The sequence below is a fragment of the Brassica napus genome, chromosome C5 (genome assembly GCF_020379485.1).
Source record: "Brassica napus cultivar Da-Ae chromosome C5, Da-Ae, whole genome shotgun sequence".
Taxonomy (NCBI): Eukaryota; Viridiplantae; Streptophyta; class Magnoliopsida; order Brassicales; family Brassicaceae; genus Brassica; species Brassica napus.
The window spans coordinates 9376644-9403363 of record NC_063448.1 but is presented as its reverse complement, the minus strand read 5'-3'; the positions used below and the strand labels follow the sequence as shown (position 1 = coordinate 9403363).

At 34.9% G+C, this 26720-nt stretch overlaps 4 protein-coding genes, 2 long non-coding RNA genes and 1 pseudogene across 7 annotated transcripts; 5 read left to right on the top strand and 2 right to left on the bottom strand.

Moving 5' to 3' along the window:
- Nucleotides 1-706: 706 nt before the first annotated feature.
- On the top strand, nt 707-4857 carry LOC106427180 (actin-related protein 4). 2 transcript variants are annotated; one of them, XM_013867920.3, is made up of 20 exons: nt 707-919; nt 1023-1114; nt 1236-1403; nt 1485-1558; nt 1635-1715; nt 1809-1869; nt 1969-2018; nt 2133-2187; nt 2421-2498; nt 2578-2631; nt 2894-2947; nt 3021-3081; nt 3224-3275; nt 3599-3665; nt 3786-3848; nt 3940-4002; nt 4088-4150; nt 4244-4308; nt 4481-4549; nt 4643-4857. In XM_013867920.3, the coding sequence occupies exons 1-20, from the start codon at nt 907-909 to the stop codon at nt 4686-4688; spliced, it is 1329 nt and encodes a 442-aa protein (XP_013723374.2). In that variant the 5' UTR covers nt 707-906; the 3' UTR covers nt 4689-4857. The 2 variants fall into 2 exon arrangements, with proteins under 2 accessions (XP_013723374.2, XP_048614180.1); XM_048758223.1 differs by having other exon boundaries at nt 4088-4308.
- Nucleotides 4858-4927: 70 nt separating this feature from the next.
- LOC106427088 lies at nt 4928-8735 on the bottom strand. The gene is made up of 14 exons (XM_013867823.3): nt 8439-8735; nt 7892-7982; nt 7714-7798; nt 7437-7521; nt 7224-7293; nt 6879-6948; nt 6681-6726; nt 6358-6607; nt 6073-6278; nt 5925-5999; nt 5769-5838; nt 5614-5694; nt 5427-5506; nt 4928-5244 (listed from the first exon to the last, which is right to left on the bottom strand). Exons 1-14 carry the CDS (start codon nt 8552-8554, stop codon nt 5166-5168), a joined length of 1404 nt encoding a protein of 467 aa, XP_013723277.2. The 5' UTR covers nt 8555-8735; the 3' UTR covers nt 4928-5165.
- A 4069-nt stretch (nt 8736-12804) lies between these two features.
- LOC125587517 lies at nt 12805-14179 on the bottom strand. Its single transcript, XR_007323791.1, has 2 exons — nt 14085-14179; nt 12805-13857 (listed from the first exon to the last, which is right to left on the bottom strand). It is a non-coding gene; the product is annotated as an uncharacterized LOC125587517 (long non-coding RNA).
- Nucleotides 14180-15157: 978 nt separating this feature from the next.
- LOC106427140 lies at nt 15158-16533 on the top strand (annotated as a pseudogene).
- Nucleotides 16534-16654: 121 nt separating this feature from the next.
- Nucleotides 16655-19697, top strand: LOC106427139 (pentatricopeptide repeat-containing protein At1g18485-like). Its single transcript, XM_013867868.3, has one exon. The coding sequence runs from the start codon at nt 16665-16667 to the stop codon at nt 19566-19568; it is 2904 nt and encodes a 967-aa protein (XP_013723322.2). The 5' UTR covers nt 16655-16664; the 3' UTR covers nt 19569-19697.
- A 98-nt stretch (nt 19698-19795) lies between these two features.
- Nucleotides 19796-20629, top strand: LOC106427128. Its single transcript, XM_013867857.3, has one exon. It carries the CDS (start codon nt 20197-20199, stop codon nt 20557-20559), a length of 363 nt encoding a protein of 120 aa, XP_013723311.2. The 5' UTR covers nt 19796-20196; the 3' UTR covers nt 20560-20629.
- Nucleotides 20630-21407: 778 nt separating this feature from the next.
- LOC125587516 lies at nt 21408-22145 on the top strand. Its single transcript, XR_007323790.1, has 2 exons — nt 21408-21985; nt 22067-22145. It is a non-coding gene; the product is annotated as an uncharacterized LOC125587516 (long non-coding RNA).
- The last annotated feature ends 4575 nt before the right edge of the window (nt 22146-26720 follow it).

Here is a 26720-nt window from a genome sequence, read left to right as displayed (position 1 = left end):
GTGTGATTTTTTAATTTGGACCACTCTAAAGTTGTTTCATTTAATTTTTGTATAGATATTTAAATGATTCTAAAAAACAAATCAAATAGATATTCCTATATTTACTCTAAAATTATATCTAAATAAAAACATTTCATATCTTTTTTTTACAATATCAATATATATTTCATTTTTTATTAAAATATACCTTTTAAATATTTAAGTATTTTGTATTTATTTAAAATAACTGTATGTTTCATTTTTCACTTAAAAAAAACTTTTAAATATTTAGTTAATGTTGTGTTTATTTTAAAATTAAATTTATATTTCATTTTAACTAAAACAAACTTCGTAGATATCTAATTAATTTTGTAATTATAACTAAATTCATGTACAATTTTGTATTGATTTACGATATTAAATTTAATATAATATTTTTCAATAAATTTTTGATCCTTAACAAATAAGATTTTTCGGTTTAGAATTTTGTATCACATGATTTAAAATATGCTATCATTGAAAATATAAAATAAATAAATTAAATGATTGCATATAAAACTGTTGTGTTTTAAAATATTGGTAAATACTATAATTAATAATGTACAACAAATAATTATGTCTATAAAATTTGCTGTTGATTATAATAAAATTAAAATAATAAAATTATCTCATCCAAAAGTGGAGGAACCTTTGTCTAAGAAAAAACAAAATAAAATTGTGGTGTAGTATAATTATGCAATTTATTTATATTTTACCTTACGAAAGTTCTCCAGTGAGCAGATTCGACTCGATTCTATTTTCTCTAGTGACTAGTCTCGACAAAAAAATTGAGCTCAGTACTCAAATCTCTGACTCCTTTCGGTTTGACCCCTAGATAGCAGAGAACACAGCCCGTGTTTAAACCCTCCGACGAGCTCTCCGGCAGCCATGTACGGGGGAGGTGAGTTTCTTCTCTCCGAACCCTAAAATTGCTTTCTCGTTCGGCTCTTGCCCCATCTCTGGGGTTCAAGTTTGAATTTTTCCGTGTTGGGTTTGTTCCACAGATGAAGTGTCAGCTATAGTGGTTGACTTGGGCTCGCACACTTGCAAGGCTGGTTACGCCGGCGAAGATGCTCCCAAGGCCGTCTTCCCTTCCGTAAAGCTCCCTCCTTTTTTCCATCTTTCCCGCTTCTATGAGCCTCATGTCTCTTACGGTCGATTTGGGATATGAATTACAACTTAGGTTTTTTTTTTTTTTCGCATGTGTTGTTTATAAGGTTGTTGGGGCGGTAGATGGAGTTGAGGCGATGGATGTGGATGCTGATTCTGCGAAGAACAATTCGAACTCTGAGGATTCGAAGACCAACGAGTCTGACAAAGAAAAGGGGAAACGTAAGCTGTATGTGGGATCTCAGGCCTTGAATTACCGCCGGGATCATATGGAGGTTATTTGCTTTCTCCTCTTTTGATTAATGTTAACATTGTGAAGTGGTTAGTGAACTATGAGTTGTATTCTCTGTCAACAGATATTGTCACCCATCAAAGATGGCATAGTTTCTGATTGGGATTTGGTGGACAATATATGGGAACATGCTTTCAGGTAACGGTGTTGAGCGTTTAGTTTTCTCTTAGTTGTTGTTTGATGTTATCTCTAAAATATTGTTTATGATCTGAAGGGGTTGTCTGATGATTGATCCTAAGGAGCACCCCATGCTGCTAGCTGAGCCTCCTTTAAACACCCAACAGCAGAGAGAGAAGTCTGATTTATCTGCTTTATAGATATTCTTTTTTTCTATATTGATGTATCTTGGAGTGTGTTACTGATTTTCTCAAATCATTTTATTTAACAGGGCGGCAGAGCTAATGTTTGAAAAATACAAAGTTCCAGCTTTGTTTATGGCTAAGAATCCTGTATATTACCTCTACCTTGGGTCATTGGTCTTATGTTTCCCTCTTGTGAAACCAGATCTCTAATTATGTACATGACTTTTGGCGTTTTTTGGTTGCTAGGTTCTCACGTCTTTTGCTACTGGGCGTGCTACTTCATTGGTTGTGGACTGGTCAGACTTCTGTACTTATTAAAAATTATTGAACTTTTCAATAGTATGTGTGAGCTTCCACTTCTGTCGTATCTGCTGTGAAAGTTTACCTTGTTTCTGTTTGATGTGTTCCAGCGGTGGAGGATCCACAACTATATCACCGGTTCATGAAGGTTATGTCCTTCAAAAGGTATATGCATTTCTCAGTTTATTAAGATTTCAAGCTTTGTGATGCTGTTTCCTTTGGTTTAAATTTTCTGCTGCAAGAGAGAGTTTCTTATATTTGGGTTCAAAAGTGTCATTCTCTAGCTAATATAAATTTGCATCCATGTGCATGATAACTAGTTTTACTTTTACAGCATTTATGTAGATTGTAGAACTGCTTTCATATGATCCGATTGTTGACCATGCTTTATATCGCAGGCGGTTGTATCTGCTCCAATTGGAGGGGAGTTTCTCACTGACTGCCTACTGAAAAGCTTGGAGAGTAAAGGAATCAAAGTAAGTTAAAACTATTTTTACACTGTTGTATATCTTTGGAGCCATTTTACCTGAGTTTTGCTGGTCATTTCTTTTGCAGATAAGACCTAGATACTCTTTCAAGAGAAAGGAAGTACGACCAGGGGAATTCCAGGTTCGTATGTGGATCAGTGGATGAAGCTACTATATGAGTATTATTCATTTATTGAGAGAGAAAACGAGAGAGAGGGATTTGAACATTGATTTTGTGCTCTTGACATAGTACATTTGATGTTTTTAGTTGGCAATGGCAAAGCAACTGTAGGGTTTGACTCATTTTCAATTAGGATAGTTGACACTAGCAAATTCCTTAGAGCTTTTTTTCTTATCGTTGGAGTGTAATATTGTCTTATTTCCATCCCCTCGGATCCTTGCAGGTTGAGGATGTAGGTGTTCCTGACACCACGGATAGCTACAAGCTCTTCTGTCAGGTCCGTAATTGATAATGACACCTCGTTTGAATTTTTTTGTTGTATTTTAACTTAGTGGGTTTTTATTAAACAGAGGATGATAGTGGGTGATATCAAGGATTCTATTTGTCGTGTTCCTGATACTCCTTATGACGGTATGTTATGTCTTTCTTGGTAAATTTGTTTTTCTTCAAAGTTTAGAGTGGTTTAAGAGTTGAATGTTAAGTACTTTTGTATCTTTAAATGTTCAATGGTCTTGTAGCCATAGATTACCTGATGTGATGATTTTATCTGCAGACAAATCGTATGCAAACATCCCAACTACGTCATACGAGCTTCCTGATGGCCAGTAAGCTCCAGTTTATATGCTTATTGTGGTTTCTTTATATGCTGCAGTTGCTTTTTCTTTCCATATATAAGTTAAGATTCGTGGTTGAACCTTGTTTAATCTGAAATAAAGTCCTGAGCTGGATCTGAGTCGTTAAACCATTGGAATAAAAGTTTTGAAGAGTCAGACATTGCTTTTGGAAACCTGCATGGAATCTGAATCTAATGTAATAATTAAGAATTAAGTTAGATCTATCAAAGGGCAAAAGCTTTGATGAAGATTGGAAGCTCAACCATTGCGTTTCTTAGTCATTTTCAATATTTTAATAAGCATGTCCACTGCAGGACGCTCGAGATCGGTGCTGATAGGTTCAAGATTCCTGATGTGATGTTCAACCCGTCAATAGTTCAGGTACCAAAACCCGGCACCGTTTAAACTACGGATTGTGTCTTCTCTTGAGCTCTTTTGAGCCTCAAATTGCTATTCAAAGATATTATAAAGTGACTCTCTGTGTTTACTGGAATCTGCCAGACAATTCCTGGGATGGAGAAGTATGGAGACATGATTCCTACTGTTCGTGGGTTGCCACACATGGTATATACGCACAGTCTCTACTCTCTAGTCATTACAGCTTTCGCTTCTTTACTGTCTCTAACTCCGCTCTCCATTTTATTAAATTGTACAGGTCATGGAGAGCATCAACAAATGTGATGTGGATATCCGGAGAGAGTTGTATAGTAGCATACTGGTAACATAAAAATCAATATCAACTCTCAAGTCCCTTTAGCTTTCTTCGATGATATTCAGTACTTTTCTTCTTTGTGTTATGGCAGCTTGCTGGTGGCACATCATCGATGCAACAATTGAAAGAACGCCTCGAAAAGGACTTGATAGAAGTATTGTGTTCTCCCTCTCTCTTTTGTGCTCGCTTGTTAACATTCCTTGATTTCGAAAATGGTTCATCATCTGCTCTCTTTCGTTCGTTTCAGGAATCTCCTCACTCGGCTCGAGTTAAAGTGTTGGCGAGCGGTAACACAACAGAAAGAAGATTCAGGTTGGATTTATAGTTTCACTTCTTCCTCTGCATTTTATTGTTTAATTCAATTCTATGAGTGTTACCAGATCATTGATTGATCCTTACTGCGAACTTAATCTCCTGCAATTTTACTGACCATTAAGATTTTGGATCTGATAAACGTTGAAAATGTGATGTTATATATGTGCAGTGTATGGATAGGAGGGAGTATATTGGCATCACTGGGCTCATTCCAACAGATGTGGTTCTCCAAATCTGAGTAAGTCCCTCCCTCCTGTTTTGCTTCGTCCCACTGATCGCAGACTCTCAAACTAGAAACTGATTTTTAATTTCTCTGGTGACACACATGAAGGTACGAGGAACATGGCGCTTCGTACATTCAGAGAAAGTGCCCTTAAAACAGCTTCTGAATCTGTTGAACCTGAGAAGAACAAAACTTGAAAACTAAGCGGATGTGTTACTTTTAATGGTTTATCATTGTTGTTCTTGCTACTTTTCACCTTATCTTCATTGCGTGTTAGACATCGTCACATCAACAACATTTCAGTTTTTAAGCGCTATCTATTAGAAAACTATCTAGTGGTGGATAAAAGGCAATGGAAACACATGGAAGTCGTGGACTCATGGAAACAGAACCTGATGAACTGAAGTTATTTCACCCAAAAGAAATATAATACAAAAAGTGAGACAGATATTTATACAAACTTGGCATGCTATTGCTAAAGTACGTAAGAGATTGTATGTATTAATGCTGATCCAGACAAATAAAAAAAGATTCAGCAAAAACAGATCAAAAGTATGGTAAGAAAAGGAAGGATTGTTTAGAACATCAACCTCAAATCCTAATCTCGAGCATGGGCCAAAGTTGGATACATTCAAACGTCGTATACAAGTAATCGTTCTTCAATGGCTACACGACATATCGGACACTTTGTACACTTGTCTGAGCAGATTCTGCAACAACAAAAATGGCACATAAATAATACATGAACATGAGAACTGAGTCAGCTATGGCCGGATAGACTTTTCAAACTTCTTAGTCTGTCCATTATGTAGATTCCTAGTTTATTCATATACTATTTCCAGACGAATCAAGTGATAAATCAAACTTGTGCAAGTATAATATTGGATTATACCTGCAGAGAACACGGTGTCTACATGGAAGCAGTACCAGACTGATTTCTTTTTCAAAGCAAACCCTACACAGCACTTTCTCCTATAGTACAGACACATTTGGAGCAGGATTAAGCCAAAGAGTAAAAAAAAATACCAATAGAGGAAACAATGGATACACAAGCCCATGGAGGATAGGAGAAAGTTTACATTTTGCAGTCTTTCATATTCTTGCTGGCTGAATTTTGTGATTTCGGTTTGTTCACCAAGAGCAGCTTGAAGTCTCCACACCTAGAGGGTATCAATTATCAACAGTTAAGTAGTACTGAAACTAGAAGACACAATACTCGAGGAGTAAAAGTTACCTCTTCAGCAAGATCTTCCTTTGGCATTTTCTTGACTATCTCAGGCGGGTGACCACTGAAGGTATTGTAACTGCACACGCATATTATCATGTATCTTCAGTAGGTCCAGTAACAATTTTTTGTTAGACCACATAAGTTTGGATTATACTAACTCACCCAGATTCTTGATCAAAATACAGTCGAGCTTGTTCCTCCCGGCTTCCTTCATCAATCGACCACCAACCTAATAGCCTGAGCAAATAAGAGCATCGTTTACTATTGTGAACCAAACTCTTTTGGGGAAATAGACAAACTTGATTGTCACCTGGAACCATGGTGCAAGAAACCCAAGCAATCATGTGCCCTTGATGAAACTCTAAAATACAATCCTGTACCAGCTTCCCCTTGTAGTAAAACGACGATCTTCTCTATTAGTTTAGATGAAGCAAAGAGAACACCAAGGCCTTGCAACAGGAATATCGGAGAAAACAGGACTGGGATAGATATATCCTTAGCTCTTTCAGGAGTCCCCTGAAAGTCCAAACCATCAGAATTTTTGGTTTTTGTCCAAAGACAATGTGGTAAGTATAGAGAGACATGTGGTGGTTACCTCTAAATGCATGCAAAGGACAACTTGAAATACAATGACGGGGATTTTCAACAAGTGACCACCAATATCTTGTAGACCACAGTATCTGTCTTGGTGATTATCCTGTTCTGGAGTAACTACGAGCCCACTGTTCCAGTCAAGATATCTAATTGGGGTAGAAGATGACCCCGTTTCACGAGGGCGTGAGCTTCTATGGATCACTGGGTTGGACCATTTTGTACAAACGAGAAAAGCAAAGCACTCGGCAATTCTGCAGGCAATACATTTTCACACATATTACCTTCATGATAACTACGTCTTAAGCAAAGAAAGACAATGCATACCCAACATTTATAAATAAGTCCCACCAGCTGAGAGCAGCTACATCACCTGTGTATCACAAATAAAACAACGAGCGACTGATAAGAAAGGAATGAAACAGTAACTCCATCAATCACATCATCTTGGGAAGATAGGATTCCAGTAGAAAGAGACCAAGTAAGAAAACTATCTAGGCAAGTATTCAAGAAACACAATATTACCAGTAAGCTTTAGGAGGGCAAAGAACGTAGCAGCCAACGTGAACACCATGGAAATAGCAACCCAGAAATGCTGCAGGCAACAAGGCAAAAATCATCTTAAATGTTCATAAGATTCTTCGTTCTCACTTCATTGAATTGATAATCTCAGTACTAATATGTTGTGTACTTGTGTTATTGGAAAATTAGAGACCGTTTGCCATTCATATGTAACAGATAGATCTTTACCTAAACACTAAAACAAATTGCATATTAAAAGAGCAACAAGCCTAAAGCAGCTGAACCAATCTCCATTAACTGTACGATCAAGCCTTAAAATATTTACGTAACACATGTGGAGTGACTTACAGGAAGTGCCTCCCATATTGCTTCATCATTTATGCTGTCGTCGTCTCCTGGCATCAATGCTCGACACATTCTGAAGATAAAGGTAACAGCAATTAATAACTTTATACCAATTCAGTTTGATATGTGTTAAAAAGTCACATGAAAAGAATGTCTTTGGTTGAGAATTTGTTGAAGCTAAGTAATCAAAGTATCAAACATATTAAGTTTCAATACCTCAAATTGTCTATCAGTATCGTTACTTCAAACGCCAGTAACGGTAGGGATGCAATCCTCAAACTCACAGCTGGTGGCCAGCTAGCTGCCATTTAAGATAAAATAGGTCTTAATCCGATCAAATGGGAGAAAACGAAAAACAATCCTTCATACAGAATCAAACTACTTTTGTTAATGTTCTCCAACTTAAACTGCATTCTCCAAACTCAAACGGTAGCAAGACCAAACTATGAGAATCAGAGCCATCATTTTGGCATTTGAAGGAGAGGTTATTTACCGTCAGAACTCTCGAGGTATATACAGAGGAGTAACTCGAACGCTACAAGCAAGGGCGTGGCGACAACAGCATGGCATGGAGCCCACTGTACACCAAAAGGAATCATAAACATACTGGAAATGTAGATACAAAAGACTGTTTGAGTAATAGTTTGCTGAAAGAGGTAAGAAGGATATACATGACGGTTACGAGGAGCAATAGGAGCAGGAAGGGAGAACCTTCCTCTTGCAACAACAGCATGAAAGGCCCACAGTGGGAAAAACACCATCCTACATAACCCACAGAAACTTATAAATCAAGTTTTGTATGGTCTCTTGAGATAAACTCAGTGAGTCATTAGCAAACGCATACCTCTAGAGGGTATGTACATACATGAGTTTCCAAACAATGACTTTATTCAGTATAAATTATTTGATGTGATTGCTTCTTTTGTTTGTTTGTTTTTTTTTCTCTTTAAGGGCGAATAAAGACAAGGAATCTGAAACTGTTTTCAAACCTCTCAAAGAAACTGCTACACATGTGAACAACAAAAAAAAAAACTGAAACTTTCCCTAGAGTGAACCACAAAAGAAAAACCTTATTTTTATTCGAGAGAGACGACCTCTCGCTTCAAATGTCAAAGCAGGACCTTTGAGAATGAAAATCGAAATCGAACCAATCAGATACCCAACAAAACGAAAATGATTCATGCACCCAATTGAGAGACTCATGAGATAGAGACTAACCACCATGAGCAGGAGAGGGTGTGATCGAGCTTAAGAGCGAGCAAGAGCGTGAAAGAGAAGAGTAAGCTATGAGCAGCCAAGGCTTGTATCGACTTCAGCACTCTCCTACAACTCATCTCTCTCTCTCTCTCTTTTTTGTCTCTCTAACGAAAAGTTTTTGCCTTTGAATCCATCTCTGTTCTCTTTTATGTCTCTGTTTCTAAAGTAAAGTTATTGGAGAAAACGCCATTCGAGAAGCTGCTTCAACGTTATTGATGGACCCCCTCTGCTTCTTCTCCTTCCTCTCTGTTACTATGTTAGTCGGCTCTAAATAAGAATAGAAAGCAATGAATAGAACAAAATAAAAGGAATCAAAATAAATATTTCTTCATTTTATTCCATATCAATTTTGATTTTTGTTCCATATCAATTTTGATAAGGATAGTTTTTCTTCCATAATTTCTTAAAATCTTGACAAGGAATCAAATCCACCAAAAATTTTCCTTATATAGTATAATTTTTAAGGAATGATTAGAAATTGACTATCTATATACTATTAAAATAGAAGTCATGACTTTTTTTATGTATGATTTTTTATTTGGACAATCTCTATAATTTTTTTAAAATGTTACATAACTTAATGATAAATATCTTTTAATATATTTATTTTTATTTGAAATATTAATAAATATCTTAAAGAAATGTCTAACAAAATCTTTCAAATATCTTTTATAGTTTTTTTAAAAATATATTTTCAAAATTAGTTAATTAAAATTATAATTGTCACAAAGTATAGTTAAAAAATAATTTTAGTTTAGTTTTGATTGTAAACAAAAATTAATGATGATATAAAATACTTTTAATAATATTTTAATGATAATAACAATTTTAAATTGATTTAATTTTCAAAATTAAATTTAAGAAAAATCTTGAAATTTTAAAAAAAAAATATAAATCTTGAAATTTAAAAAAAAATATTCATTTCTATTTCTAATTTAAAAATAAAAATATATTATCTATTTAGCACATAAATTACAACTTATTTCATATGTGATTTTTTTTTTTTAATCTAGACCATTAATTAGAAGTCATACCTTTATATGCTTTTACCATGTAATACAATTAGTTTACACCTCCTTTCGTATATGAAATATTTGATTTTTATTCATATCATATATATAAGACTTTAGTCTACTGTTATTAACGTCTGTGTATTCCCCTGAGTTAAAAACCAATTTGGTTTATTATTTAAACAACTATACTAAATTGGTTTAATTAATCACTATATAACAAGTTCTCTATTATGTAGGTTCAACTTAATTTAATTTTCACATACATTTCAAATTTAGAAATAAAATAAAAACTATGTAAATCAGTATTGTTACATAATAATGTTTCAAATTCCATTTTTGTTACAAAAATGCAAAATTTATAAATTTTATAGAAATAATATTATACGCCACATGAATATTATTATAAAATTAGATAATATATAACACCAAATTATATTAATTTATGGGCAAATCTCCAAAATAGCATATTTCTAAGTTTATATCACAAAAATAGCACTCAAAAACTAAAATGACCAAAATAGCACCTTTCTAAGTTTATCATTTGAAAATTTTAATTTTTTTATTTTTCAAAATTTGAAATCTTATCCCAAAACTTCATTTCTCAACTCTAAACCCTAAACCCTAAACTCTAAACCCTAAACGCTAAACTCAAAACCCTAAACCCTAAACTCTAAACCCTAAACCCTAAACCCTAAATCATAAACTCCACCCTTTAACTCTAAACCCTAAGTTTGTGACTTTTGATAAAACATTAAGTGCTATTTTTGTGACTTTTGACTTTGAATGCTAGTTTGGGAACAAAAACTTGATTTAGTGCTATTTTTGTCTTTTTCTCTTAATTTATTGATATATTTTATTACATAACCTAAAATATTTTTATATTAAAGAAAACTCTAGGTCACCATTTGAACCGCAGTTTATTTTTATTTTTGTTTGCTAACGAAAGAAACAAACAAAATCATTATTTTTAGCTTTGCTTGGACGCCATTATTGAAACGCAAACGCACTTACCATCACTTTCGTTAACTAATTACGTAATAAATATCTTTCATATCGTACTGGGCCGCTCGGATTTAATGGGAAACAAGAGCTTAATGTCAAGTTAGGTAACCTCAATATCGTTTTTTAAATGATTCTGATAATCTCATGTTCTTATAAAACACATCAAAAGTAATTAAGGAATCTACAACCACATGTTTATAATTTGTTAAAGGGCAAATCTCCAAAATAGCACATTTCTAAGTTTATATCACAAAAATATCACTCCAAAACTAAAATGACCAAAATAGCACCTTTCTAAGTTTATCCTTTGAAAATTTTAATTTTTTTATTTTTCAAAATTTGAAATCTTATCCCTAAAACCTCATTTCTCAACTCTAAACCCTAAACCCTAAACTCTAAACCCTAAATCCTAAACCCTAAACTATAAACCCTAAACCCTAAACCCTAAACCCTAGACCCTAAACCCTAAATTCTAAACCCTAAACCCTAAACTCTAAACCCTAAACCCTAAACCCTAAATCATAAACCTCACCCTTTAACTCTAAACCATAAGTTTGTGACTTTCGATAAAACATTAAGTGATATTTTTGTGACTTTTGATCTTGAGTGCTATTTTGAGAACAAAAACTTGATTTATTGCTATTTTTGGCTTTTTCTCTTTGTTAAAAGTAAGGAGTCTTTTAAAAATTACAAACAGTTGTTTAATTTAAAACCAAGTGTGTTCCGAATACGTAATGCTTGGGAAGTCGTGACTTATCATAATCTCGATATTTTCGTGACTGCGACTTATGAAACAGTAAAATTGCATTTGACTTATTAGAATTGTAGCTTTCTAGTATCTCTTTCTACATATATGGGGTAAATAAATTACATTGAATCTCACTAGTTACAAATAAATGTATGTAGCAGGAAACGTCTTAAAACATGTAAATGCATGATCTACAAACTGAGAATAAATTAATACTACAACAATATTGAAGATTAACAAGTACTAATAGCAATGTAACGTTGATGGTGCCAGAAATATTAAAGGCATGGTCGCGGTAATACTGACACAACTTATATTGGCGAATAGGTGACGTCTTAAGTACGAAGAGAACGAAGTACGAAGTTCTCCATACTTCTTTTTTTCTTGACAAAACGGATTTTCTATTAAGAAGGCAAAACATACAAACTACTAGTCTCCTTACATATTTTGGAGGTTATTATACGATATGTCATATGTTTAATATTTAGCATAAAACAAAGTGAATTAAGTTGACAATTACTTTAAGCAAATCATAAGTAGTTTGCTCTATGGTCGTCTAACTTTTGCTATAAACATCTCAAAAGTTCATATAAAACGATATCAATATTCATAATAAACATGTGTGGTGGTTTACGAACTAATATATTCTCTATTTAAAGAGTTTGCTCGTTCCAGAAAACTACTCCAACATACTGACAAAAACATACCCAACTGTCAAGTCGTTTGTAAACCTGATAGTCGACCCCATACAAAGTTGATAACAAAGGAAAACCTCACAAGTATAAGCCCAAAACAATACAAGCCCAGTTCCTAAATGAATCAAGATACATAGCCCAACAAAATACATAATTACATGTTAGCTTAGCCTGTCTCTTTAATTTAAGTAGGAATAGTTACGGCGCGGAGTTTTTGCATTTTAATCTATTTTTGTCTCTTGCTTACTAATCTAGCATTCAGTTTTTCAATGCATTTTATCTTCACCATCTCCTCTTGTCTTGTTTACATTTGTTTTCACGTTCTGTCATTTGATTTGTCTTAGTTTTGGCTTATGTAATAACTTAACCCTGCTTATTCTTCTTTAATTCTTTATTGATTGATATTTTTTATCTCGCTTAGCTCTGTGTTGCCACTAATTTGCTCGAATCATTTTTCATCATCAGCTTCGTATTTTTTTCATATTCATTAACTATTGTCTCCAATCTATTTAAATTCTAAAAATCCTACATGTTCTTTTGTTTATTAAATCACATATTAAATATTGTTGAAATTGTTTATTTATTCTAATAAATCCTTACGATTATAACTAAGATGATATGGATAAAAGACTGATTATAATTTAGTTGAAATTAAAGTCTAAAGTAGAAGTTATTAAACTTGCAATCCTTCTTTTTGTCATCCAAGATAACTTTAGTCAAATCAATTATATTGATTTAGAAACCCCATAAGACCAAAAAACAGGCGCATTTATTATTGACACTGCGGCAGATTTCCTTTACTATAAACATAATTGCTTGTCACAACTGTTAATAAACCCAAATATGTTTACAAAAGCTACCCATATAAGAGTTTCATACTCATTTCTCTTTCTCTAGTCATCTCCTATGTTAGTAGCTATCATAATACAATCATCAAACAAAGGACATATCTCTTGGTTCCATATAGAATATGCAAAAGGACTCTTTTCTGCAGACTCCATGATCACTGAGTATTATAAATATCAGTATTATAAATATCAAACTCTGTCTATGGTCTATTTATATGTTGAGGAAATGCCTCGAAATGTAGCTTCCAAATAATGATTTCCAGGTCAACACATTGCATGTTAACCTCCACAATGGGATCAGCGGATCTGCATATACCACTACATGTCGAGTCGAACGCAGCTACACATATGTTCCCTGCTTGTGCCTTTCATTCACAATCTGCAATTCTCCCAAGAACCAGAATCAATTTTAAATGAGGTAAAAGTTTTAGAGTCACAACAGACTTTGTATAGCCAAACCCAATAAACCAAGCACCCAACGTAACATCCCCACTTGCATATTTGTGCAGAAAATGACTTAATCATTATATAGTAGCACCGAGAAGTTAGATGGAGAATGAGGTATGAATGCAAAGTAGACAAAACAGTTAAAATCTTATTGATTATGGGAAATATAAGAAATCAATTCTCTTGAAATAGCGTATAACTGTCCAATAGCGTGACAGAAGTACTTGTTCCTGTTCTCACCAAACTTCCAATTCTAAATGTATATATAAATCTATTAGAGTTATTGCCAGCACTCTGTTGCGATATTTGTTAGCTAAAATAATTCATCCAACATAATAGGAAAAAGAAACCAACGAAATTGTAAAGCTAACCATCAGCTGAGATGCTTTTGCTGTCCTGACACATTGCAAGCTTAGTGATTTCACTGTCAAAAGCAATAAACTAAGCAGTCATATACATCTGAGACATTTATTTACAAACGGTTCCTAGCACAGAAAAAACATATTATTATGTTACGGATGATAAGTTTGATGCATAAATACAGTTTAGAATTTTTTTCAACTGAACATTTGTGTCTACTGAATTACCTTACAACACCCACTGCATTGTGATTTTGGCATGTTAAAGCTGAGAATCAACATTGGAGCTTGCGTTAGCATTTGGAAAATGAAATATAGCACCATCAATTTCCAGTGTTAATTTCATTGACAATAGCTGTGCAAAAAAACTCTTTTAGTAAGGTAATCGTGATTAGTAATTCTTTACATCTTAGTGTCGTAAAACTTCAAAACGATAGACACTTACAATCGACGGCTCTCAAAGATGGACCGAAAATCATCTAATAATATGCTTACCTCGTCATATAAGTAATCCATGTCACTTCCCTCCCACGGGTAACGTTGCTGGTGCAGATCAATTCCCTCCACCTCTTCCTCATCATTAGGATGCTATGCAATATACCCTTTGTAAGGTTCAAATTTATGTCGCTAGAATTATCAGAGAAATAAATATAAAGTACCCTCCAAATCTTCAAGAGCATCGACATTTTCTTTATTCAATGATCTTCATTCAACCTAACAACCATCAAAATAAAAAGAATGTGAGTCGCATAATCTTCAAAATCCAAGTTTAATGAATGGAAAAAAAAACTCAGGAAGACAGAAAATGTCAAACACTCACTGGCTTCTTCTTCTTTTACTTCTTGGCTCCCGTGAATGAACAGTCAAAGCCATCATTATTTGCAGGAAAAAAGATTAAACAAAGCAACTGATGAAAAGAAACAAATATGTTTCACAGCACATAAACTCTTCTTGAACTATCAGGCAACAGATAGTATGTCTCCCGTGTGACTCAGCTGAGTCCTCGATGGCATCATGAACGACAAATGTCTTCTTTTTCTTTTTGGTTAGATCAAAAGGTGCAAGCTAAGGATGACCAAAGAAAATTAAAACCACACAATTATGATTTATCAGGCAAAATAAAAAAATCGATGATGAATTTATTAAAGATGGGGAGATGTAGAGACTAAAGAAGAAAGACTCATTCATGAAACTCAAGAGGCAATCTGTGTTTCTTAGATGAGTCATGAACCGATGATTAAAAATTGAAAGCCCTAAACTTCCATTGAAGAGAACGCTTACAGACCAAAGAGGTTTATTGACTTTTCTTTTTAACGAATCCCATTTCAAAACGTGAGTTATAAAGTATTTATTAAATCATTAGATAAAATAAATAAGTGTGGGTTCCACAGAGAAAACTGAAGAAGCAAAGGTTTCCGACCTTCATAAATATATATTTGTTTCAGTCATTAATGTATAAAGAATCATTTAACTCAGTGGTATAAATGTTGTTGTTTAGATTTCAATAAACCGGGTTCGCATCACATACTGATGCAAGTGCCCTATTATAATGTAGATTTATATATTTTTAAATGAAGTAGTTAGTTATGGAAACAAAGCGCATTGTTCTTGGCCGCCACAGTGAAATGTCAACCAGAGAAAACCACAACGGAATCTGCAAAAACGTTCCGAATCTCATCTCTTCCTTCGTCGACGCCTTCGTCGACTACTCCTTCTCCGGCATCTTCTCTCCGCACCATCCCACTCCACTCAACGACACTCCCCAAACGCGTTTCGAGAAACCGGACCGTCTCGTCGCCATCGGCGACCTCCACGGCGATCTCGAGAAGTCCAAGGAAGCGTTCCGCATCGCCGGATTGATCGATTCGTCGGACCGATGGACGGGCGGATCCACGGTGGTTGTTCAAGTGGGAGACGTGCTCGACCGAGGCGGAGACGAGCTAAAGATACTGTTTTTTTCCTCGAAAGGCTGAAGCGAGAGGCGGAGAGGGAAGGAGGTAAGGTTGTGACTATGAACGGGAACCATGAGATTATGAACGTTGAAGGTGACTTTAGGTTTGTTACTAAGGAGGGTTTAGAGGAGTTTCGAGTTTGGTCGGATTGGTATTCTCTAGGGAACAAGATGAAGAGATTGTGTCATGGTCTTGATAAAGTTAAAGATCTTTACGAAGGGATTCCTATGAGCTTCCCTCGTGCTAGAGAGGAATGTTTCGAAGGAATGAGAGCTAGGATTGCTGCATTGAGACCAGAAGGTCCGATTGCGAAGAGGTTCTTGTCCAAGAACCAGACAGTTGCTGTTGTTGGAGACTCCGTGTTTGTTCACGGTGGTCTTTTAGCTGAGCATGTTGAGTATGGACTTGAGAGGATGAACGAGGAGGTTACTAGTTGGATTAACGGGTTTAGAGGTGGGAGATACGCACCTGGGTATTGTAGAGGAGGGAACTCTGTGGTTTGGTTGAGGAAATTTTCCGATGAGAGGCCTCACAGATGTGACTGTGCAGCTCTTGAACATGCTCTTTCCACTATTCCTGGGGTTAAGAGGATGATCATGGGACATACGATCCAGGAGGCTGGTATCAATGGTGTTTGTGGTGATAAGGCTATTAGGATTGATGTTGGTATGTCCAAGGGATGTTCTGATGGGTTGCCTGAGGTTTTGGAGATCCGTAAGGACTCTGGTGTGCGGATTGTGACGTCGAATCCCTTGTACAAGGAGAATCCGAATTCTCAGTTGGTTCCTGAGAGTAAAACGGGTCTCGGGTTGCTGGTACCAGTTGAACATGTCACTACGCAAGTTGAAGTCAAAGCTTAAAGACCTTGAAGTCATAATCTCTGTTTAGATGATTGTTTCTCACAATGTTTGTAGCAATTATAGGGAAGTATTTGTTCAAATATTGTATCTGATTCAATACATTTGCTAAGGGTCTCTTATTGTTTTGATGTCTCTTTGACTCAAAAGAGTGATTCGACTTCATTCTTGGCGTGTGAGGTAAGTAACGTAATCACTAATCAGTCACTCTCAGACAAGTAATGTAAACTACACACGTGTTCAGTTCGGATAAGGAAACTTATCTGATGGCTTATCTTCTCCAGCCACTCCCACAGCTGTCCACTTTGTTCGACTCTCGCCGGAGCCATAAAAAGTCGACCATTCCTCGCGCCGTCGCCGTTTCTTCCACTTCAACCAACGGTGAGCATCTCCTTCGTCGGGTTTCCGGTTTATGTGAAACCGGAAACCTCCACGAGTCCTTTCAGGTCATCGAGGAGTTCGACAGAGAGGAGAAATCATCATCTGATGCGTTTCTTCTTCTCCGAGAAGCTCTCGGGCTTCTCCTACAAGCTTCCGGAAGGAGAAAAGACATTCAACTAGGGAGAAAGATCCACCAGCTTGTTTCTGAGTCGGCTCGGTTAAGCAATGACGATGTTCTCTGCACACGTGTCATCACCATGTACTCCATGTGCGGTTCTCCTGATGATTCTCGGTCTGTGTTTGATGCCTTGCGGAAGAAGAATCTCTTCCAGTGGAACGCTGTCATCAGCTCTTACTCAAGAAACGAGCTTTACCACAACGTTCTAGAGATGTTTGTGAAGATGATCACAGAGAGTGGTCTTTTACCGGATAACTTCACTTTCCCTTGTGTGGTTAAGGCTTGTGCTGGGGTTTCGGAAGTCCAGGTCGGGCTTGCGGTTCATGGGTTGGTAGTGAAAACCAGATTGGTAGAAGACGTTTTCGTAAGTAATGCGTTGGTGTCTTTCTATGGAACACACGGTTCTGTTTCTGACGCGTTGAGAGTCTTTAAAATAATGCCTGAGAGAAACTTGGTGTCATGGAACTCAATGATTCGAGTGTTCTCTGACAACGGTCTCTCGGAAGAATGTTTCTTGCTTCTTGGAGAAATGATGGAGAAAGATGATGAAATTGCGTTTACGCCGGATGTTGCTACACTCGCTACTGTGTTACCGGTTTGTGCTAGGGATAGAGAGATAGGAGTAGGAAAAGGTGTTCATGGGCTGGCAATGAAACTGAGTTTGGACAAAGAAGTTGTCGTTAACAACGCCTTAATGGACATGTACTCCAAATGTGGTTGCATAAACGATGCACAAGTTATCTTTAAACTGAACAATAACAAGAATGTGGTTTCTTGGAATACAATGGTGGGAGGTTTCTCAGCAGCGGGGGATATTCATAAGACTTTTGATCTTCTCAGACAGATGCTGGCAGGAGGTGGAGATCTCAGAGCAGATGAAGTAACCATTCTAAACGCAGTACCAGTTTGTTTCGAAGAATCAGTCTTACCGAACTTAAAGGAACTTCATTGTTACTCCTTGAAACAAGAGTTTGTACATAATAATGAGTTAGTAGCCAATGCCTTTGTTGCTTCTTACGCAAAGTGTGGCTCGCTGAGTTATGCACACCGTGTGTTTTGTAGCATAAGGAGTAAAACAGTGAACTCTTGGAATGCTTTGATTGGCGGCTACTCTCAGAGCAGTGATCCTAGGCTGTCCTTGGATGCATATTTTCAGATGAAAAGTTCTGGATTGTTGCCTGATTTGTTCACTGTTTGTAGTCTTCTTTCAGCTTGTTCTCAGATAAAATCCTTAAAGTTGGGAAAGGAAGTGCATGGGCTTATAATCCGAAACTGGTTAGAAAGAGATTCGTTTGTTTATATATCGTTACTCTCACTTTATATTCACTGTGGGGAGTTAAGCACTGCACATGTGTTATTTGACGCAATGGAAGATAAAACCTTAGTATCTTGGAACACTATGGTCAATGGTTACCTTCAGAACGGGTTTTCTGAGAGAGCTTTGAGTCTCTTCAGACAAATGGTTTTGTACGGAGTCCAACCTTGTGAGATCTCTATGATGAGCGTGTTTGGTGCTTGTTCGCTTCTACCGTCTCTTCGGCTGGGGAGAGAAGCGCATGGTTACGCTTTGAAGCGCCTCCTCGAGGACAATGCGTTTATCGCATGTTCAGTCATTGATATGTACGCCAAGAACGGTTCTGTAACGCAATCGTTTAAGGTTTTTAACGGTTTGAAGGAGAGAAGTGTGGCGTCATGGAATGCTATGGTAATGGGATATGGAATACATGGGAGAGCAAAAGAAGCTATCCAACTCTTTGAAGAGATGCAGAGAACAGGTCATAGTCCTGATGAGTTAACATTCTTGGGTGTTCTAACGGCTTGTAACCACAGCGGTCTGGTCCATGAAGGGCTGAGGTATCTGGATCAGATGAAGCACTCTTTTGGGATGAATCCCACTTTGAAGCATTATGCTTGTGTCATCGACATGTTAGGCCGAGCTGGGAAGCTAGACGAGGCGTTAAAGATTGCCACTGAAGAGATGTCTGAGGAGCCTGACGTTGGGATTTGGAACTCTCTGCTAAGCTCGTGCAGAATCCATAAGAATCTGGAGATGGGAGAGAAAATTGCTGCTAAGTTATTCGTGTTAGAACCAGAAAAGCCTGAGAACTATGTGCTGCTTTCCAACCTATATGCAGGATCAGGGAAATGGGATGAGGTGAAGAAAGTGAGGCAGAGAATGAAAGAGATGAGTTTGAGAAAGGACGCTGGATGCTCCTGGATTGAACTAAACGGGAAGGTTTTTAGCTTTGTTGCTGGTGAAAGTTCCTTGGATGGTTTTGAAGAAATCAAAAGAATTTGGAGTGTACTGGAGAGAGAGATAGGGAAGATGGGATACAGACCAGACACAAGTTCGGTACAACATGATCTAAGTGAAGAGGAGAAGACTGAACAGTTGAGGGGACACAGCGAGAAGCTTGCCATTACCTACGGGTTGATCAGAACTTCGGAAGGAACAACTCTTAGAGTTTACAAGAACCTAAGGATTTGTGTGGATTGCCACAATGCGGCTAAGTTAATCTCAAAGGTTATGGAAAGGGAGATAGTTGTGAGGGACAACAAAAGATTTCATCATTTCAAGAATGGGTTCTGTTCTTGTGGAGACTACTGGTAACTGGTGCAGTGGTGCTCTATATAAATCAAGTCGGTAAAGACAGATCAGCAGAACTTAGTTCTTGTACCGAAACATCTACGCAACTCTGTGTAAGAAGGAATTTATAATGCTATGACAAAGCTTTGCTCTCTCCTGAAAGCTGATAAAATTTGGCTAATGGCTAAAAAAAAAGTACAGAAACTAATATTACATTTTGTGGTTTCGGGCCTAGGGCCCCGAACCACCCGGTATTCAAAAAAGAAAATAAAAAATTGGTTAGTTGATGATTTTGCCTCTTGTCTGAAGCTTCTCTGTTGTGGAACTGGTTAAACTGCTCTGTATTGATTTTCCAAAGATCATTTAGAACATGTGCATCAACCAAAGACTAGTTGAGTACAACCTGTGAATATAAACTTTTCTTCTTTATGTTCGTTACTTATTTGTGATAGATCATGTCATACATGTTAATGGTAAGCTTTTACTTGAAACTGATGGAACATTGGAACCCCAAATTTAATTTATTACATAGTAAACTGAAACCTTCTTTTAATGCGAAACAAGTTTCAAGTCTCTCATATTATACTTCACTATATATAAACTGTCTATGCACTTCTTATCCTCATAGAAACAGCAAGAGAAGACAGAAGCGATGAAGGTTTCCATAAGCATCATCGTTGTCCTCTTCTTTGCGACCTTCGTCGCCATCTCTGCTGCCCCTTCCCATGAAACTTGCATAAGAAGAAACATCGACAGGTCGCAACCACCTAGCTCTTCACTCGAAACCAAAACGGCATCAAGATTTATCACTCTTGCGGAAATGATATGCAGAGACATGGCTCGTTCAGTCATGTTCCATGTGAGGATCACCGGAAAATTCCCATCTCAATATGTAGAGGCGATGTGCAATGTGTTTGGAGATGATGAGAAGAAAGTGAAGGAGTATGTTGAGAAGATATGGTTGGGACTGGGAGGTCCGAAGCTCGTGTCTAGTTTATCTTGTGTCTTTCATTGATGTATAGCTTGAAGATAGTATTACAAGTCTAAAGCAGCACCTATTAAATAATGTTTTTATATTGTTTTTATACTTTTCAGCTCGATTCAACTATTTTGCGTATATAAAGTAATGAGAAAAAGCTTCATAGTTCTGCATTTTCAAGATCAACATGATCTTTGACCTTCTGAAAGTATCCAAATAGCACATCGTATTTTACTATGTAATGAAGTGTAAAAACTGATTTCAAAATAAATATCTCTTTCAAAAACTGAAAACAATCAACATCTGAATTACATATCATATGCATTAACAAAAATGATGGAAGAATAACAAACGAAAAAGCAAACTTTAATTATGACAATAATAAAAAGATAATATATAGGTATTTTAATAAGTTTCAAAACACAAAGAAAACAAATTATACATTTAATACTTTTCGTTTCAAAATGATCTTTATATAAAACTCGTTTAAAAAATATATTTACATTTTTAGGTATTTTTATTTGGTAATAATGATAAATTATAAATTTTAAAATTAATTATGTTTATTAAATTCAACTGAATAAAAATTATGAAAAATAATCTATATATAATAGCAAACTCAATTTTGATGCTAGATGACCTAATCATTTTTTTATAGGAAAATAAAATTTAAATCTAACGGTTTAGTTTAACAATATTTTGTAATCTAACGGACATGATCATCTCTTATTTATAAGATCCGACGTCATCAATCTCTTTCACCAAAAGGCGTCTCAATCAACTGCTCTCTGAACGAGCACCCCTTATACATCCTCTTTGCAAAGGACACCTCATTTGCCTCCTTTCGGATTCAACCCGTCTCTAAAATCTATCTATATATTGAAGTTTCAGATTTCTTATCCCTTTGCATATTCCATCATCATTCTGTCCATTTACATTGTCCATCATCCTCATCCAGTTTTAGATGTAAGAATTTCTCTCATACAGTTCATCACCATCGTAGTACATGTATTTGTCTTTGGTTTTTTTACTTCGTTTATTATCTGGAAATAAATCAATCCAGTGTTCGTTGTTTTATTTAAAGGGACAGATTTTCAAAAAAAATTTAACTGTTTGGTACTGCGTGGGAGGAGATGGAGTGAATCACGTATTCTTTTTGGCCGAAGAACAATCTATGTTCTCAGATTACTTATAGATTTCGACTTATTTTGTCTCTGAAATTGGAAAATTCCCAAGTATTTCTTACTGCAGTTGATTAAAATGTATTTTTACTCGTATGGTCCAGCACAGCCTTAATAACATCCATAAGTGCATCACTCACTCGTGTGCCTTGAAGTGGAGAAGTTTGGAGTTGGAAAAGAAGTAGAGAGACTCCAACCGTGCGTTTCTATGGGAACCTGATCTTTATGATGTCACAAATCATTAATTTATAAATACAAGCATAATCTATTCATAATAGAAGGTACGTATTAATGTAAATTTTATGCTTTTGAGTTTTGAGTGATTAAAAGATTTCATATAGTTGTGTTGTTCTGTTCCTCAGAAAGAAACACTGTAAAAACAGATGAAGAAAGAAACCAACGATGAGTTCATAAAAAGTTGTGATTATATTTTTTAGTTTCATGTTTGTAAAGTCGTGACTTGTTGGAAGAGTCACAAGTAGTTTTCTCTACGGTTACTTAAGAAATCTATGTAAGTCATGTTGTCTTATGTAAAAAGTGTCAACAATAAAAGATAAATTTTCCAAATGTATTTTGTTCTCTTTATTTTGTCCAACATTCTTTACTGCCGCACCAGTCTCTCCCGTTTAACAGACACGTAGTTGATATTGAAGGTTCCTTGATAAATGAGGTTGGTGAAAGGTTGCAATGGATTATACCTAAAGCTCATTAGTTTGCTGTGTTCACATTATTACAAGGCAAGGCAATGTCAAAGATTAATCCCTAATTGCTTGCTCGATTAGATACCCTGAAACTCCAGACCAAAGAGGAGAAGAAGTAAGTGAATTGTTTATACGCTGCGGTGTCTTGTTATATGATCCGAAAAGCAACTTACTACAAACTAACTTCTCCAAAACTCTGGAAGGGATCCTCCCTCTGCAACATCATGTGTGAAAGTATATGACTGAAGGAGAATGACCAGTCCAATAACTTACCAACTCTCCCAATAACATCAAATTCAAAAAACCAGTTCTATATATTGTCATCAAGTTCAGTATATGACTGAAGGAGATGCAACACGGTGCTGGAGACAAGCCTTGCCGTTAGAGATCCATCGCCTCTCTCTTATGGTCGCTGTGCATCGGATCCGAGAGGCTTCGATGTAGAGAAGAGACGCACGTACGCGGAGCCATCACGTAGAGCACTTCCGGTGCCGATCACCAAGTCATCATCTCATCGGAGGAGGGTCCGAGATCCTTGCCGTGCCGCCGGAGCCTTTATCAACTCTCGACGTAGCCGTGATCATAACCGAGAGATGCGGAGGAGGCACGATCTAAATTGGAGTTGCGGCGTTAAACACCAACCACCACCATCGTTAACCGTGAGACATAGGAGGGGAAAGCCATGTCACCTGAGAGTCGTTTCTTGATCACCGAGTTTGAGCCAGCCACCATCATCAACCGTAGTCCAAGCCGTGTAGCAGCTAAGTGTTATCTTCTTGTTACTTGTGTTACAAGCAACATATTTAGCTTAAGCTAAATGTTTCATGCGTAGGAAACATGCAGCTTTGGATGTTATTATTCTAAAACCTAAACAAGCTTTGTTGGGCGAGGCATTTTCTCATTATCTCTAACCTTGGCTAACATGACGGTGTTTTCCCGAACTTCTCTTACACGGCTTAACATCGTATTAAGTTTCTGAAGTATGGGGATTTGAATCCAACGAATTAAATATTATAGATATTGTAGTTAATGGATTATATTGTTTCCTAAGTTATTCTTAACTACAATGGAAGTTACTTTATTTTGTTAAGAATTGTTTAAGATCAATGACTTCATCCCTTACTCGATTCCTTCAATTAATAAATAGTAGATTGTATTTTCATTTGGTTACAAAATCTATATTATTATGTCTAATAGCCGACTGCAAAAATATCATTATTGTAAAACTCTCTACAAAGAATATTAGTGGTTTGGTAACGTTATTGGGTAATATCAAGAATTTAGGGTTTTACAATAATGATACTTTTTGTAGAGAGTTTTACAATAATGATATTTTTTGCAGTCGGCTATTAGACATAATAGTATAGATTTTGTAAATATGGTTTAGGGTTGTGTATTGGGTAATATCAAGAATTTAGAAAATATAATACGTATTGACATTTAGTGTGTTTCAGAATAAATCATGTGTGAATTATGTTACCATATATTTGTGTATAAAAATGAATAATATTATAGTTACAATTAGTTTATGAACGATGAGTGAAAAAAAGCCATAGGTTCAACTATTTTTTAAAAGTTAATAACAAAAAGTAAAAAAAATAAAGAGATTAAATCGTGGGTGTTACCCATACAGTTTTAATTAAAAATTAAAAATTAAATAATGAAATGACATAATCTTGTAAATAAGTTGAAAAATAAGGACATAATTTTAGTAAAAATTGTGTTTTAATAGTATAGATATGTGAAATAAGTGAAGAGTGGAAAACATGCCAAGAAAGTAGCATCACTTTGGATACACCAGATCAATTGCCTATTTTATTTTTCAAATTAGTTCACTATAAAATTATAATTTCATAGAAAGTATGGTGATTAATGATCATACTGGATTTTGCAAAATACATGAAATTCTAGGAAAGTAAGCTTTTTAATTTCAATCAACAATTTTATGAAAAAAATCATGGGTTTGAATCTTGAAACTGAAAATAAAAAAAAATTCTTATAATCATCATATAGTTTTGTGACTATAACCAATTATTTTATGAAGAGTTATAAAGATATTATGTATGAGTAAAAATATTAAGGTTCCGATTGGTGACATGTAGTATTAAAATCGAGTTGCAATATGTATTACAATTCGATGTAACTTGCAGTAAAAATCATGTGGTAAAAACTGTAACTTTACGTGGTAAGGTTGCAGTAAAAATAAAAGTTACAATTTAAAGTATGGTGTTTAATCAAATAAATATAAACATAAGACAATGAATTATTATTAATAACAAGAAAAACATTAACCTATTAAAAATAAATAAATAATAAAAATAAATTTTAACAAAAATTATGTTGCAGTATATATTTTTCTAAGAACTATACTTACGGATTATAATATTTATCAATAACAAAATAATTTATAAATTTCTATTACAAATAAAATTTACAACTAATAAGATTTTGTAAAATAATAATTAAAAAGAAGAAGTTAATAATACAAAAATAAGAAAAAGGAATAGAATAAAAAATCTTTGACTAACACAAAATTAGGTGAAGTTGTATAATATTGTTAAAAATATTTGGATTTTTTTTTTAAAAGCAAAAAAAATGATAACTATGTCCCTTTAGACTAATCTCATATACTTTATGTCTCATTAGGCTAATTATTTTCAAAATGGCAATAATTCCCTTAAAATTATAATTTTAAATATAATAAATAATGAGTTCGATCAAGCGGGATCGATCGATCCGAAATTACAAGGTCGAACTGATCGATTGATCCTGATCATTATGCAGAACAAAAAAAACGCGGAGCATGTACTGATCGACCTGGTCAATTTCACTCGATCGGCAAAGGTCCATTTCATACGGATCGACCGATCTCGAATTATAGACCGATCGATTAGTGGAAGTATAGATATGAATCATGGTAGAATTAATGTGAAAATTTTGTGAACAATTAATGGAATATAGAAGACGGCGTGAGAAGAAGATTACCATTTTTTTCGTTTTTTAAAAAAAAAGATCGATTTTTTCAAAATAAGAAAGTGAATATTTCCAAATATTTTGTTTCCATATTTTTAGGAACTGATTTCTTATCCGTAGAATACATCTAATATGTAGAAATCGGTTTCTATAGGTTTAATGTGTAGATTTTGATTTCTACATGTTTTAGATTTACAGTAAATCTGTAGAAGTCAGTTTCTACGTGTTTTAGATTTATATTAATGTGTAGATTTTGATTTCTAAAGATTTTAAATAGGTAGGTTAAGCGCGGAATGTGTATTCTAAATATTTTTAGAATACTCTTATTTACGTAGATCACGTATTCTAAACATTGTACATTCAATGAAAAAAATGGATTTCGTTTTCTACTTCGTAGAATGTCATTTCTACTTTATTTAGAACATAATCTGAAAATTATGATTTAAACATTTTTAAAACTGAAAAAATACCACTAAGTTCATATAGGTATTTTATCAATAGTTACTATTTTTCCAAATTTTTTTGTTCGTAAAACTATTTATTAAATTTATTTTCAAAAATATTAAAGGATATTATAGATAAAAATGACACAAAATAGATATTAGTTTAAAAGGACATAGTTATTTTTTTTTTGCTTTAAAAAAAAACAATTTTCCCAAAATATTTCTAGAAATAAGAATAAGATATTGCCATGGTGGTTTTAGAAATATAAATAACATTTTATTTACAAACAAAAAATTCCAAAACATTGAACATGAAAGCTTTTTTTTATGTGGTGTGTTTGGAATTTATTATGTTCACTTGTAATTTTGATAGAAACTTTAATTATGGCTGTACCTCAACTCTAAAACATGAGATTAGGAATGATGTTGCATTAAGTTTTGATTTAACAATTTTACAAAGGGCATAACTCAAAATTGTAACTCAATCATAATACATGATAACTCAAAAGTAAAATCCAAAAACTAAATTTAATGCATGATTGGTGACATTTTTGAGTTATCTATGAGTTAGACTTTTAAGTCAAACTAAATCAATGATACCACATGTTACCAATCAAAGCCTAGTAATCAATTTTTTTACATATGTTCAATTTTCAACCGAACATGTACGAAACAAAAGCCAGCAGCGTACCCTACAATTATGTTTATCCAATATAATATTCGCATGAATATATTCATTCTAACAAATTCATCTGTTGGGGTAACATCTTTTAACACTTGTCTCTTTTATATAAATATTATTGTTTCACCAATTTTTGTTATATACGTTTTTACTTTAATAGTTTTATGATCACTTTAATAGTTTTATGATCATATATATTACTTTTCATGTATTTTCA

Excerpts from the sequence above, each read along its gene's own strand:
- LOC106427088 (XM_013867823.3), bottom strand. The coding sequence starts at position 8,554 with ATGAGTTGTAGGAGAGTGCTGAAGTCGATACAAGCCTTGGCTGCTCAT. Across the intron at positions 7,983-8,438 it reads ACCCTCTCCTGCTCATGGTG|GATGGTGTTTTTCCCACTGT; the intron begins GTTAGTCTCTAT and ends TGGGTTATGTAG. Across the intron at positions 5,695-5,768 it reads AGGAAGATCTTGCTGAAGAG|GTGTGGAGACTTCAAGCTGC; the intron begins GTAACTTTTACT and ends GATACCCTCTAG.
- LOC106427139 (XM_013867868.3), top strand. The coding sequence starts at position 16,665 with ATGGCTTATCTTCTCCAGCCACTCCCACAGCTGTCCACTTTGTTCGAC.
- LOC106427128 (XM_013867857.3), top strand. The coding sequence starts at position 20,197 with ATGAAGGTTTCCATAAGCATCATCGTTGTCCTCTTCTTTGCGACCTTC.
- LOC106427180 (XM_048758223.1), top strand. Across the intron at positions 2,019-2,132 it reads ACTTCATTGGTTGTGGACTG|CGGTGGAGGATCCACAACTA; the intron begins GTCAGACTTCTG and ends GATGTGTTCCAG. Across the intron at positions 4,309-4,480 it reads ACAACAGAAAGAAGATTCAG|TGTATGGATAGGAGGGAGTA; the intron begins GTTGGATTTATA and ends ATATATGTGCAG.